The sequence below is a fragment of the Camelus dromedarius genome, chromosome 2 (assembly GCF_036321535.1).
Source record: "Camelus dromedarius isolate mCamDro1 chromosome 2, mCamDro1.pat, whole genome shotgun sequence".
Lineage (NCBI taxonomy): Eukaryota > Metazoa > Chordata > Mammalia > Artiodactyla > Camelidae > Camelus > Camelus dromedarius.
The window spans coordinates 18303064-18317420 of NC_087437.1; the positions used below are offsets into that span (position 1 = coordinate 18303064).

The 14357-nt window shown below is 37.6% G+C and overlaps 1 protein-coding gene across 2 annotated transcripts; it reads right to left on the reverse strand.

Annotated features, from left to right (window-relative positions):
• Positions 1–279: 279 nt before the first annotated feature.
• DBR1 (debranching RNA lariats 1) lies at positions 280–11751 on the reverse strand. Of its 2 annotated transcripts, none has more exons than XM_010976765.3 (8): positions 11424–11751; positions 10687–10811; positions 9131–9211; positions 7235–7320; positions 5501–5725; positions 2937–3017; positions 2535–2680; positions 280–2060 (listed from the first exon to the last, which is right to left on the reverse strand). In XM_010976765.3, exons 1-8 carry the CDS (start codon positions 11618–11620, stop codon positions 1367–1369), a joined length of 1635 nt encoding a protein of 544 aa, XP_010975067.1. In that variant the 5' UTR covers positions 11621–11751; the 3' UTR covers positions 280–1366. The 2 variants fall into 2 exon arrangements, with proteins under 2 accessions (XP_010975067.1, XP_064347550.1); XM_064491480.1 differs by having other exon boundaries at positions 10687–11217; positions 11424–11560.
• Between the last annotated feature and the right edge of the window lie 2606 nt (positions 11752–14357).

The following is a 14357-nucleotide window of genomic DNA, read 5'->3' on the forward strand; positions in this document are numbered from 1 at the left end:
TATCAAATTCACTTGTACCAAGTTATGCAAAGTAGTCCTATGTTTGTTTGAATACCCTGCTTCAGTGGCTACTTCTCCCTTTTATTTACTTTTTGGTATTTATGCTCTTTCTTGATTAGGTAAGCTAGAGGATTTTGTCTGTGTGTGTATGAGAGAACTACCATTTATCAACTGTATTACTTATTTATGTCTAATTATTTTCTGTTTTTACCTTGATTAAAAATTTCTGGAAAAGAAACGCTAAGTGTCAGAATATATGGGATTCAATTAAATCAATGATGGGGGAAACAGTTTTTAAATACTTTATGTGAGAATTTAAATCAGTGAATTACTTAACTCAAAAAAAGAAAGTAAACAAAAAGTGGAAGGCAATAAAGATAAAACCCCATGGTCCTAAACCTTTTTTGAATCAAATGCTGACAAGATGGAAGCCAAATTCTCTTATATTGGCTCCTGGATTTGGACTGCCATGAGATGATGAGATCCTGGAACAGTCTTTGGATTCCGTGACTACTGGTCCAAGTTCAGAGCGACAGTCTCCTCAAGTGGCCCAGGCATTCTAACCAGAGACAGGACAGAGGTGTAGTTTCTCCACATGGATCTTTAAACACGATGCAATAGTAGCAATCCATTATGCAGCATGAGGCGTAGCATTTGTGCAACTTGATCCCTGCTAGTAATTAACGCTACGCTGAACCATGCCCCAAATGACCTATACAGTTACTCTAGACATCAAAATTAAAGCTAAATATAAAATGTAAAAGTCAACAGGGTTATGCTAATCTCAGCAATTAATTGTAAGATTTTATGTTGACCAATGTTTAATATTTAATTTATTTCCTGAAATCTGATCTACCATCTTCAGTTTCAGTTATATTTGACAGACATTAAGAGCTGACCAGGGAAAATATTTGTAAGAAATGAAAAGAAAGCATATATAAGTATATATACAATAATGACTTAACTCTGTAAAACAAAATATAAATATGCCATATTTTATACATCAAAATATATATTTACAGTGGTAGTAACTCCCTGAAGGCAAAAATCCCTTAGTCAACTTTGTAGGGCCATCGTATAGAAAAGTGCCTGGTACAAAGTAGGTGTTCATTAAGTGTTTGCTGAAAAAAACTGAAAGTGAATAATAAATATTCTCAAAAAAAGGGGGTACTTAATCAAGTAATATACAAAATTTTAATATTTATCTGAAACATACAAAGGCCTAAAGATAAAGTTGATACCTAACTAAAAGTTTCTTATATAATTTCATTATTACAAAGTTAAGTCTTGAGTCAAAAATCCAATTCTAAAAATATAGTCTCAAAAATCACATATCTACATATAATACTCAGACAAGCAACTTGTCTTAGGCTATATCATCATCATCTACTGCAGCATAGATGGCTTGATTCCTCCTCTTAATTTTCTTTCTTTGTTCGGGTTCACGTTCATCACTCAGCCTCTTCAACGGCACTGAGGTTAAGTCCTTTCCATCCTCCAATTCCACAGGCTCACCAGGTTTCCCCTCCTTGCCAATTGGGGAACCTGATGTATCATCAGAAGACAGAATCATGGAACTTGGCAAGATCCTGACGTCAGAGAAGCTTGCAGAAAAGTCCAAAGCTTGATCAGAAGAAGGGTCTACAGATGGTGTATTCATGTCACTGTGTGCACTTACAATACTATCTTCATATTCCTCTTCTTCATCTAAAATTATCTCATCTGGATTAATCGAGGACAGGGCTGATGTGTCTGTGTTGTATTCACTGGGGTCTTCTCCAGAGTCATTGCTCTCCACATCGTCCTGCCCTTCATAGTCATCACACAACTGATGTTTTTCTTTGGCCTTCTGAAGCCTGACATTAATGTCAGTGATGCCAAGTCGAGCACAAAATTCAGTAGTCTGAGGACTGATCCTATGAACCAACTGCATTTGTGTCTGTGGCTTGCTAGGGTCATAGCAAGGAGCAGTTACACTAAAGTTACTTGGAATTTTGAGGTCATGATTCAATTTTTCCAATACTTCATTCATAGCTTCTTTTGTTGCACTGTAATCCCACCTGTAAAGTCCAAAACAATAGCTTTTTATATTTTAGCAGCCTTGGACAGTAAATGATTAGATCTAACTATGGGCTGCAGGAGCAAGGATAAAAAATAAGCCACATTTTAAAATTCCATTTAATAAAATTACAGTTAATTTAGCAAAGGACAGTTTTGAAATAAAAACAAAGAAAAAACTACCCTTAACTCACACCCAAAGACAAGTACGAATTATTTTAATGTGTGAACCAAATCTCCACCATCTTACAGTTTTAAGCACTTACACACTTACTTGGGTCGGTGCTCATCAGCAGTCCATTTTCTTGGATCTCTTAGATGGAAAACTTGCAATTTTCTTACCAGTTAGTAAACTTTGAATTGTTCTGATTTATTTAACAGTAATTCCCTTGATTAAAAATAATAATAAAAAGGTGGAGGGGACAAAAACTATGCATGCAATGGAGGAGGCAAATTCTACTAAGGTCAGAACCTACCTTGTATGCAGGCCATTATTTTCAGGCATATTCCACAGGCGCTCAGTCACGTTAATAAGATCGTCAGTAGCCCTGAGAATAGCCAGCCATTCAGTGTCATACTCCAGGTAATCAGGAGCACTGGGGTCATGTTCTATTTCTATTACCTACAAGAAGAAATAGGTAATTTCAAGAAATAAGTATCTATTTTTAATATTCTAAGAATGTCAATATAACAACAAAATTTTAAATGAATTTAATTAAATGGCTTAAAAACATTAATGTAACTTAAATATTCCCGAAGAAATCTGAAAATATATAAATTACAAAGAGCACAAATAATTAATACTGTTAATTAATTTAATACTGTTTTTTAATCACTGGAAGAGTAAAACTATATTGCAAAGTTCATTTTCTTTTTACCTGAAGAAAGTCTCTGTGTGGTAAGCATTTGTCCAAGGCTAGAAATTTCGTTGCTTTGGCTGACTGTCCTTTATCCTTGGCCTAGACAATATGAAGCATGATTTGAGAAAGACTGTTAAAACATACACTGAATAGGATGGAAATCATCTTTATCAGCCATACCCCTAAGTGGTGTGTCAAAGTAACAACTGGTACTTTTCCAAAACAAGTTAGCTCTACACCCACTTGTGCAATGATGAGCAAGGCACTTATACTCTGGGCTTCAATTTCCTTACAAAAGTCAAAGCAGAAAGTAATGGTGGTGATGACAATGTTAAATCAAAGCATATAACACACATAAATCAAAGCATATAATACAGATTAAAGATAAGACAACAGAAGAGCTTAAAAGTAAATTGGTAGAGCTAAAACGTACAGGAGAAAATTTCTGCAATCTTAGGTTAGGCAAAGATTTCTTAGACACAACACCAGAGTAGATGTATATACTACAGTACGACAAAGTACTATTCACCAATAAAGATGAAATACTGATACATGCCACAGCAAGAATGAACCTCAAACGCAAGCAAAGGGAAGAAATCAGATGCCAAAGACTATATATTGTATGATTCCATTTATATGAAATGTTCAGAAAAGACAAATCCATAGAGACAAAGCAGATCAGTGGCTGCCTGGGGCTGAGCGCAGGAACAAAGACTGACAGAAGACAGGCACAGAGGATTTTCTGGGCTGATGGCAGTGTTCTAGAACTAGACTATATGATGTTTGTCCAACTCTGGAAATGTACTAAAAATCACTGAATTCTACACTTACAACAGGTGAATTTTATGATGTGGAAATTATACTCCAATAAAACTATTTTTTTAAGTGAATTGGCAGGAAAAAACATGAGCAGGACCGCAAACATGAAGGTCACGTTGGAAGAAATAGAAAGTGACTCACTAAAAACAGTAAGGCACATGGAGGAAAAAAAGACAAAAATGCAAGCCATGGGACATCCTACTGAGGACCAGGTTTCAACTGAGTGGTGGTGAGGGACACAGAGAGGTGGAAGGCACAGAGGTCACGGACAGGTCTTGGCCACGGGGCAGTTCTGAGGAAGGATGGTCTTTGGTGTTGGGAAAAGGGCTCCGACAACACTGGTGAGAGTCAGAGGCGGTTGAGGAGCCAAGAAAAAGGGATCAGACAGAACACTAATTCAGAGACACGGGTCCCTAAGGTCAACAATGGAAGACGGAGTGTGGGAAAAGTAAATCAGGTGCTTCAGTAAAAATCCAAGGGTGTCATAAGCCCCAAGGGACAGAAGAGAGTAACACAGATGTGGAAGAGGTGACTGATGTTGACACATGACTTGGACATTAGAAGAGCCCAAAGGAAAACGAAAGGAGTAACCTCGCCTCCTTCTCCTAGTGAAGCTGGCGAGGGAGAATAAGCCCACAGCAGAGGGTCCCACAGGACTGTTTCCAGACAGAACCTTCCTAACTGGGTTTGAGGAACATCGTTAAAGTGCACCTCCACCACAGAAAGGGGTCTGCTTAAGTTCAGGAAGCTCTGCACCAACCTCCCTCCCTACCCATCTTGGAGAAAGGTAAGGCCCGTTAGCATATCAAAGGGCCTCAGAAATTCTACAGAAGCCTCTGAGAAGAAATCTCGGTTAACCCAGCATTTTCTGTGTCTTCCCTACGGAATACTTCATGGGAAAGTCAGAGTTCAGTCAGAGTAGGAGGTGAAAGGAAGAACCGCTTATTTCCGTAAAAGCCTAACTATAAATCTGTAACAATATGTATTTATTCTCTAGCCTCCATCAAGCACCATCACCCAAGGAAAACTCTGGGAGTCAGTCTAGACTCCCACCTCCCTCTGTCACTAAATCTGACGATTCTGCTTCAGAATCTCTCGGAACCTGCATTATTCTCAATGTTCCTGCTTTGCCTTGGGTTAGAACCTCATCTTTTGCTTAAATAGCCTCCTTGCCTCCTATTTTACATTACTCCAATACATACACAAAACTGCTGCCAATGTAATCTTTCTGCAGTGAGAACCTGATGTCATCACTCTCCAACTTTCCCCATTACCTTCTGGTTAAAACCTGAACTCCAGAGCAGGGCCCAGGAGGCAGCTAGGATCTTGTTCCCACGTCATCTCTCCCTGGGCCTCAGCCACAGGAACCAGCTACAGTTCCCCAAAGGTACCAGGCTCTCAGCCCTCCAGCCTCTGCACACATCAGTCCCTCTACCTGCATCACCCTGGTCATCTGCTTCCTCCTGGCACCATCAGTGCCTTTAGAAACCTTCCATATCCCTCCATCTCTCTGGCCACGGCCCCATCTCACCCTGTCCTGGCTTAGGTTTTCCCACAGCATCCTGGCACTTTTTGTCACAAACTGACTACGCTGTTTTATAATTGCTTGCTTGGCCCTTCCCCTCACTGGACGCTGAGTGACTCACAAAAGGAAAGCTGTCTTTGATTTTTTTCTCTGACTTTACAACTGTGCCCATAGTGCCTAGCATGTAGATGTTCAATAAATGTTTCTTAAATCAAAGAATAAACACTTTGTTTTCTACCTGATGTTGCATCAAGGCTGCAAACTTCACATGGAGGTGTGCGGAAAACCAGTAAGTAGGTTTTAAGTGCTCCAAAAGCTCTGAGGCTGCGGGACTTCCTAATGTGTTATTTTCCACTTCTTGTCGGAAAAAAGATTTAGTCTTAAGAAGCTGCTTCTTATTTCCATAATGATATATACTTCTTGGCCAATCGTGAGATAGGAATATGTCCATAGGCTGCTTCAGCTTTAATGGAAAAAGAAAGCTCTTAAAAACAGATTAACCAAAAGCAGTCCCCTCCATTCTCTCCATCACCACACAACCATTTACCCATGTAGGTCTCTAGATTTCTGTGTTATTCATTCTAAAGACAGTTTATTTAAGGAAGTCACAGAATACTGAGCTACTCGCTCATCTAGCAAAGAGAAAACTTCCTCTCTGCCTCACAAATCATCCTTATTTTCCGTGGCAAGGCAGGTCCATAGAGACACACTTCGATTAGGCTGCCAATCAGCTATGGTCTTAGCACTGGGTGTCTAAAATCTCTAACAATCATTGTTCTTTTCCTTTTTGGTAAAGAAACTACTATTTTAAGATCCAGTGACACCAGATTTCATGAGACTTGTAATGTAAATGATACAATAAACCTAAAGATACGTTCCATTTTTTTCCTAACAGATTCACACAGTAAACACCAAAAAAAAAAAAAAACCTCTTGTTTACTACAAAAATTATAGTAGAGTTATTTAATGGACCTGGTGTCTTCATGAGGAGCACACAATATATACTCCATACTTTCAAGTAATCCAAAACAAATACTTGGAAAACAAATTAATTTAAGTAAGTGTTCCAGAAAATACAAAATGTAAGATAAATATGACTACACTGAAAAACTTGAGTGGGCAAAAAGTGTTGTGAAAATTCAGAGAAGGTTGATGACTTTAAACTAGACACTGGTTGGGAAGTGGTATCTAAGCTGGGTCTACAAGGACTGGTAGGATTCAGATGAGTGAAAGGGAAAAAGCACTCAAGGTGAGAACTGTCATGAATAGGGCACACCTGCAAGCATTCTGATGCTCCTGTAGAGGCTGTTGTACCTGGTGAGAAGGGACTGAGTTCGGACCTGGCAGGCTCTACCACTTAACCATGTGGGAAGTCCCGGGCAGGGCCCGGTTACCTTCCCTACCTGGGCCTTGGCCTCTCACCCTTAATGTGACAAAGTAACACCTACCTCACAGCATCTGAGTGACAATTATTTGAACTATCACGGGGGAAAGTTGCTTAGCCCAGTGTCAGGCATTTAATGGCTTCTCAAACAAAAACCTAGTTTCACCTACTCTCCAGTTAAGTCAGGGTTTCCATACTACCTTCATAATTTTCCCATATCCTCTATCATCTTCACTGTTACTTATTTTCTATTTCATATCATTATATGAAATAAAACATTTAATATTTTCTTTAAAGTATCACTTTATCCCAATATATACTCTAGCCTTAGCCTAAGTAACAGTATCCAAAGGTGTGGATCAAATATTTTATTTTATTATTAACTACTAAAATCAACGTATAGCCATTAAAATAAAAAAAAAAAAAGTTCACCTGTGAACCTCTTAGAAACAACTGGGGATCCAAATTTTAGAAATACTGAATTGAGCTCATCTTGGAAACAGTAGACTACAATGATCAAAGTACATTTTGGTGCAGAATTACTTTAACATTTTTTTGCAGTCTGCTGTAATGTACTTTTTTACATACCTGTTTTAATTTGTACACTTCGATATTTCTCACATGATATATACTCCTTATTGTTGCTGCATTATAAGGGGGGCACTCAAAATGACCTTAAATTGAAGAAGACAAATAAGCTATATTCAACTCCCTTAAACATTGCAAGTACAAATACATACACACACTTTTCCAATGCTTTTGGTTCTTAAATTTTTCTTTTAATTTTATTAGTATTTTCTACTAATAAGTAATCATAAACTAGAAATTAAATAACTGTGGGGGCTTATAATTTTTAAAATTAAATTATATGTAATTCTGAAATACACTGTTTATTCACATTGCTAAAGATTTAAAAGATACCATCAGGAAGGTATAGGTTAAAGGTATAGGGTTCCTCCTGGAGAGTAGACCAGTGGGTGCCTAGGGCTGGCGTAGGAGTCAGGATGACATTTGGCACAAAACGTTTAGGGATAATAGGACTGTTCTAAATCTGGATGGTGGTAAAAGCTGCATAACTATAAATTTACTAAAATCACTGAATTGTATACTTACAATGGTATATAAATTTTACTGCAATAAAGCTACTAAAACAAGAGGAGGGGGTTTTCCTATGCCTTCTCCCAGCCATCAGTAACCCTACCTATGGGCAAACAGTGTTAACCAGGTTTTAGTATTTTATTCCAGAGAAATCATCTACACATATAAAACACCTATTTCTTTATTCCCTCTTTTTTTTTTTTTTTTAACACAAATAGCAGTGTATCTTCTACATGTTCCGTGCCTTGTTTTTTTCACTTAACTTATTTTGGAGTTCTTTTCATATTAGTCACACATAGAGCGCCTGCTTTTTTTTTTTTTTTAATGACTTCAAAGCATTACATTATAATGCTGTATTTAACTAGTTCCTATTTTTTGCTATTACAAACAAGGCTGAACTAAATTTATTTATATCCTTTTGCACCTGTGGAATATATCTGTATATCAGTTCCTGGAAGATGAACTCCTGGGTCAGAACACCTTTATTAATTTCCATAGATATTACCAGTTGTCATCTAAAGAGTGGTTCCAATTTCCACCCACACCTGCCATGTAGGAGATGGACTATTTTTGTGACCCGTGCCAAGTTTATAATCACAGGGAGCAGGGCAGCAGGGAACAGACTTGTGATTTAACAGTTACATTGAGGATATAAGTTTTAACTGCCAACTTAATTCATAAGTTTTAAAATCAATGTGAATCCAAGCTATTTCTTTAACTTTAAAACCTAGGTATAATTAATTCATTCAGATACAGTGTGGTATGCTTATACAATGGAATACTATTCACAAATTAAAATGAATAGATTAGAGTTACATGTGTCAACATGGATTTCAAAAACATATTAAACAAAAAAGCAAGTTGAAGAAAGATACATATAAAATGACACACTTAAATGAAGTTTAACACATGCTGTACAATACAATGCAATACAATGTTTAATACATGCTATGCAATTCAACACATGCTATACAATGTTTAATAAGCTGTTACTGATACAGTAATGATACAAAATAATCAAGTGAATGATAAACACCAAATTCTGAATAATGACTGCCTGGTGAGGTAAGGGAGGAATAAAAAGAGAGAGATGGGATTGAGGAAAGATAAACAATGAACTTCAATTATATCTGCACTTTTTTATTTCTTAAAAATCAAAATTCAAAATGGCAAAATAGCAAATAAAACTAGATGGTAGACACACAGATAATACATTCTAGTGTTCTCTGTTTTCATATGTATAAAATATTTTATAACAAATTTAAGAATAAACTAATCAGTTCATAGAAGAAATCCAATAAAAAAGTCAATCTGTATATATTATGCTTAGTTACTCTGGGGCATGCAAGTTCTAAAGTTTAAAAACAATTCTCAAAATAACAATACCTTTTCGATAGTCATGAGATTTAAATATACCAGAGATTCCACCAATCCTTACGCCTCGGTATTTTACTACACCTGCCAAACCTGAAAAAATACACAGTTAAACAAAATTACTGCAGGAAAAGCGATCTCTTTGCTAACTGAACAAACAGTTTAGAAGCCTAGAATTCCATGCAGTCCTAAAATTATTTGAAAATTAAGTATCATGATGAGGTTACTATTTTACATAGGAATATGCCAACAATACATAAGGCAGACTAGGGAGGGGAGGACTAGAAGCAGATCAGGCAAGAGACTGAGCAGAAAGGAAGGAACAAATGAGATAGGGCATGTTAAGAGGGAAACAGACATACGTAATTTGGCACATAATGGAATATGGAGATGGGGCAGGGGAAATAAGGGAAAATGTCCTATGATGGATTTGTCTGTTATAAATCTGGAAGTCAAAAGTTTAAGGTAAAAAGAACCGGCAGCTTCTGTATTTAATTTCTGATTGATAGTTTACAGAAAATTTCATCTTTTCACAACACTGCAGTTGTCAATCAGTAATAAAGTAAAGAAATTACATTTCTGAAGTTACAATGTCATCATTAGAAACACCTATAAACATTTAAGTGAAGAGATAAAAGCACTATATAGTTTAAAAGGATTAAAATCAAACCTGAACCTAATCAGGTCTGTAAATCTAAATGCAGATTATAGCCAATGCAAAAAATATAAGGAACATGTTAAACAACACGAGGAATTCCAATTCAGAATGCAGGAAGTTCTACTAGACAAATGTCCCCATTTTCTTCAACAAATAAACAGCACAGGGTGGGAGTTGGGAGAGAGGGTGAAAAGGGACTATGAGACTTCAGAATCATGACAATCAAATGAAATGTGCAGACCTTGTTTGCATCCTATTTGAACAAGTGTCAACTGTAAAACAGACATCTTTGTGATAATCAGGGAAATCTGAATATGAACTAGGCAATAGATAATAAGGAATTACTGTTACTTTAGTTAGGTATAATCACGGTACTGTAGTTGTATTTTTTTAAACCCTCACACTTAAAAATACATGCTGAAGTATTACAAGTGAAATAATCTGATGCCTGAGATTTGCTTTAAAATACTCCAGTAAGCCCCTCCTACAAAGCAGTTAGGGGAGAGTGGATTGAATTAAGGATGGCGGAATAATAGTTCTTAAAGCTGATTAATAAGTACTTAGATTCATTATGCTATTCTCTATTTCTGTATATGTTTAACAATTTCCATTATAAAAAATTTGAGTTTTTTAAAATTTTATTAAAAGAGTAGGAAAAAAATAAGGGATTGCAAATAGTATGTAAGTTCTTTGCAGTAATATTAAGTATTGCTTAAAACACCAGATGATGCATGGATATATTTTCATGACTACTTACTTAAATTAATTGTTTTAATTAAATTTTCATGATTATTTAAATCAAGAAACATTCCTAAAAGACCGTACATCTCAAGATGCTGATCAACTGGTATAGAAATCCTGACAGGCTCTTCCATCCCATCAAACCAAGAAATTACCCACAAACACATACCTAAATAATAAATGTTGGGTGCCACCCAGCCACCGTACGGTAACTCTTGCAAATGATTTGAGGCTTCATGGTTTCCCCCAATGAAAATTGTAAGAACTGGGGCCTTTTTCTCTCCAGAGTAATATCTAAAACACAAGGGTAACGTCAATTGGCATAGCAGAAATCGGGGATAGAGGAAAGCAATTGGGCATATCTGTACCATCAGGCATAGCAGAAAAGCGAAATACGGTCCGAAGTAAAAAATCTGAGTTCATCATAAAAAGTTTAAATCCTCTAAACCAACTGTCCATCCTTGTCCTTAGGAATGAAGGGCTGCCGCCTTGGGTTTCAAGCCAACGTACGTTCAATGAGGTCAAAAACTTGGTCAGTTCACTGCTGTAACTTTAGCTTCCAGAATGAGGACTGGCGCATAGCAAGCGTCCAGTAAAAATTCCTGGATCATTAAATGGACTAGTCCCCGAGTCCTATCAAGTATACGGTAGATTAACTTGTCAGTTTCTTCCTGCAAGTTTTCCCCTCAGGCTGCGATCCCTTCCGAAACAAATAAAATAGATTAATTTAAATAAGAAAAGTGACATTTACGAAGGGCCAGTTCCTAGAGATAACAAAGACGGGGTACTAAGAGAGACGGCTGTTCAGTGGCAGACGGGATTCGAACCCAGCCCAGGTTCTCTACCCCCACTGCTGGCTAGTCACACCTCGCACGGCGGGGTCCGAGGCCCGGCGGCCTCCCTCACCTGTAGAAGGTCTGCATGTGGCGGTACTTGGGCGGCACGGCCATGCAGCGCAGGTCGGCCTCGTTGCGCACTGCCTGGAAGTCGCCGCAGCACAGCAGAAGGTCTATCGGCCCGGGGCCGCGCCGCTCCGCCAGCGCCAGCGTCTCGTAGATCTTGTCCAGCTCGCCGTGGCAGCAGCCGGCCACAGCCACCCGCATCCTGCCGGCCCGAGGCGGGAAGCGCTGTCCGCAACCCCTCAAACCTGAGCCAGCCCAAGCCGGACTGATCGCTCAGCTCCCGCCAACCTTAACTGAGATGCCGCCTCTTACAAGTGAGACTCTTGCAATATAACTCACTTCCGGTTTCCAAATCTCGCGAGAGAAGGATCGGGACGGGGAAGACTAGCACCGGATTCCAGGGAGCTGGTGAATCAACTCAGGCTCTACGTATCTTGTCCCGTCTTTGAGTCGGAGCGATCTGACAGACGGTAAAAAGCAAAACCAGAGTAGTAAAACAAATAAACAAAAATCCTCAGAAATAGGCGTTTAGTTTGATAAAATCAAACCAAACTTGGAATGAACTTCTCATGGCAAAGATAATTGCCTGAAAGTGATTAGAAATTAAAAGATTTTAAGACACCCCAAAATAAAAATAAATTTAAAATAAAACTTAAAAACTCACTGAGGATTTTGAAATTATCTCCTCGAAGAGTTTCTAAAATTATCTGTTTTTTTTTTTAAAGGGTCCGGGGACTCTTCATTTTCCTACCAAATAGTTGTTTGCATAACTAGAATGCAAGTTCATGAAAGCAGATGTCTAGAAAACATCCAGGGGGATAATGGGCCAAGCTGGCAATCAAAGAGTTTGTGGCCAAGACAGAAACAAGTAAACAAGTAAATAAAACGCCTCAGGAAATTTCAATCAAGAAAATAAGCTAATCAAGATAATGCAGAGAATAAAAAATCGATCTCAGCTCTTAAAATAAAATCTAGATAAAATAAGCAATATTCCAGGAACAAAGGCACCAAAATTAATACAAAATGAAGAGGAAGATGTAAACAAAACAATGACAATAAGAAGACACTGGAAAAGTTGTCTAAGACATAAATCCATTGAAAGACATTGTAGCCAGAGTGATTTATGGACAATTTCTTTCACATTTACAAGGAGGACATAATTTTCATGACATCTAAATCGATCAAAAGGTTAGAAAAATATGGAAACTAATATTCCCGATTATTTTTAATGTTTTATTTTCCTTCTGAATTAAATTTTTTGAAATACATAAGAAGAGATACTTTTTATGACATTGCTAAATTTAACTTCTTCCATTTGATTTTCAATCTACAGTAATTACCTTTTTATGGGTCTTTTTTCCCGCCATGTAAAAAAATTTTTAATTTTAATTAACTTGAAGTACCATGAACAAATCAAATCTTAAGAGCACATTCTGATGCATTTTTACATGTATAATCACCCATATCAAGGTATAAAAAATTGCCAACATTCTAAGACTCCCTTGTGCTTCCTCCCAAGCCTTTTCTCCCAAAAGAAAAACTCCATTTTAACCTCTATCACCATAGATCAGTTTTGCTTGTTTTTAAACATCATATAAACGTCAGTATATATTACATACTCTTTTATGTCTGGCTTCCTTCATTCAACTAATGCTTGTGAGATTCATCCATGAATCTAAGTAACTGAGCAGGATGCTATGGGGCCTTCCCAGGACAGAACTCCCCTCACCATGTCCTCTGCCTGCCTCTTGTTTGTAGAAAAACTTTAGTCTCCTAGCCCTTCCCCAAGTTTCAACGAATAAACTTAATCAGAGAAGTGAGAAAATGCAGAAACAAAGGAAAACAGTCAAGCAAGACAAAATAATAATGGTTTAACCACTGAACAAAGTCAAAGATCTTTAGTTCCTCCTTAACAGCTATAGAGAATATTCTGAACCATATCCTTTGAGCTGTTTTGCAAATACCAAAACCCCCACCAGGTGGAAGAAGTTAACTGTACCCTGCCTAGAGGCATGTATGGCCTGGACCAGTTGGAACTAGAAGGTTGATGGTGTTGACTCCCAATTACATCACACCAATCAAACAGAAGACTGTCCATGAGCTGACCATGCACCATGCAACTCCCTTCCCTCACTGTGTCTTTAAAACCTTTTCCCCAAAAGCCATCTAGGAGTTCAGGCCTTTTGACCACTAGCTACCTGGGCTCCTTGCTTGGTGCCCTGCAATAAACACTGCACTTCCTTTCACCACAATGCAGTGTCAGTAGATTGGCTTCATTGCATGCAGGTGAATGGACCCAAGTTTGGTCCGGTAACATCCATACTATAGATAGATGTATGCTATTTCTTATTCCTGTGTAGTATTTCATCATGTGAACTTACCATAGTTCATGTATCTATTTTTTGTTGAAGGATATTTGGATTGTTTCTAAATTGGGACTATTATGAATAAAGCTGCCATGCACATTCTTGTAAAATCTTTTGGTGGACGTAGCACTTTCTTCCCTTGGATTCTGCCCAGGAATGGACTCTCTGGGTAACATAGTAGATATATGTTGTTTCAAGAAAGTGTCAGTTTCTAAAGTAGTTGTGCTAGTTTACACTTTCTTAAGCAAAATGAGTGTTCTAATTATTCCCTATGCTCAATACCACTTGGTATCATCTGTCTGTTAAATTTTAGCCATTTTGTTAGTTGTGCAATGGTGTCTCCTTGTGATTTTCATGGAGATTCTACAACAAAATTTTAATATATCAATTTGAATTTTCTTCTTTGGTGACCATAGGAAACAATAACTTAATACCATAACATTCAAAATCTAGTGGTCAAAGAAGGACATAAAGATAATGAATAGGGATGAAGAAGTGCATTTTGCTCAGCTCTTACCTCTATTCCCAACCCACACCCCATCTCCAGAGGCCGTACCAGTAAGTTAATAAAC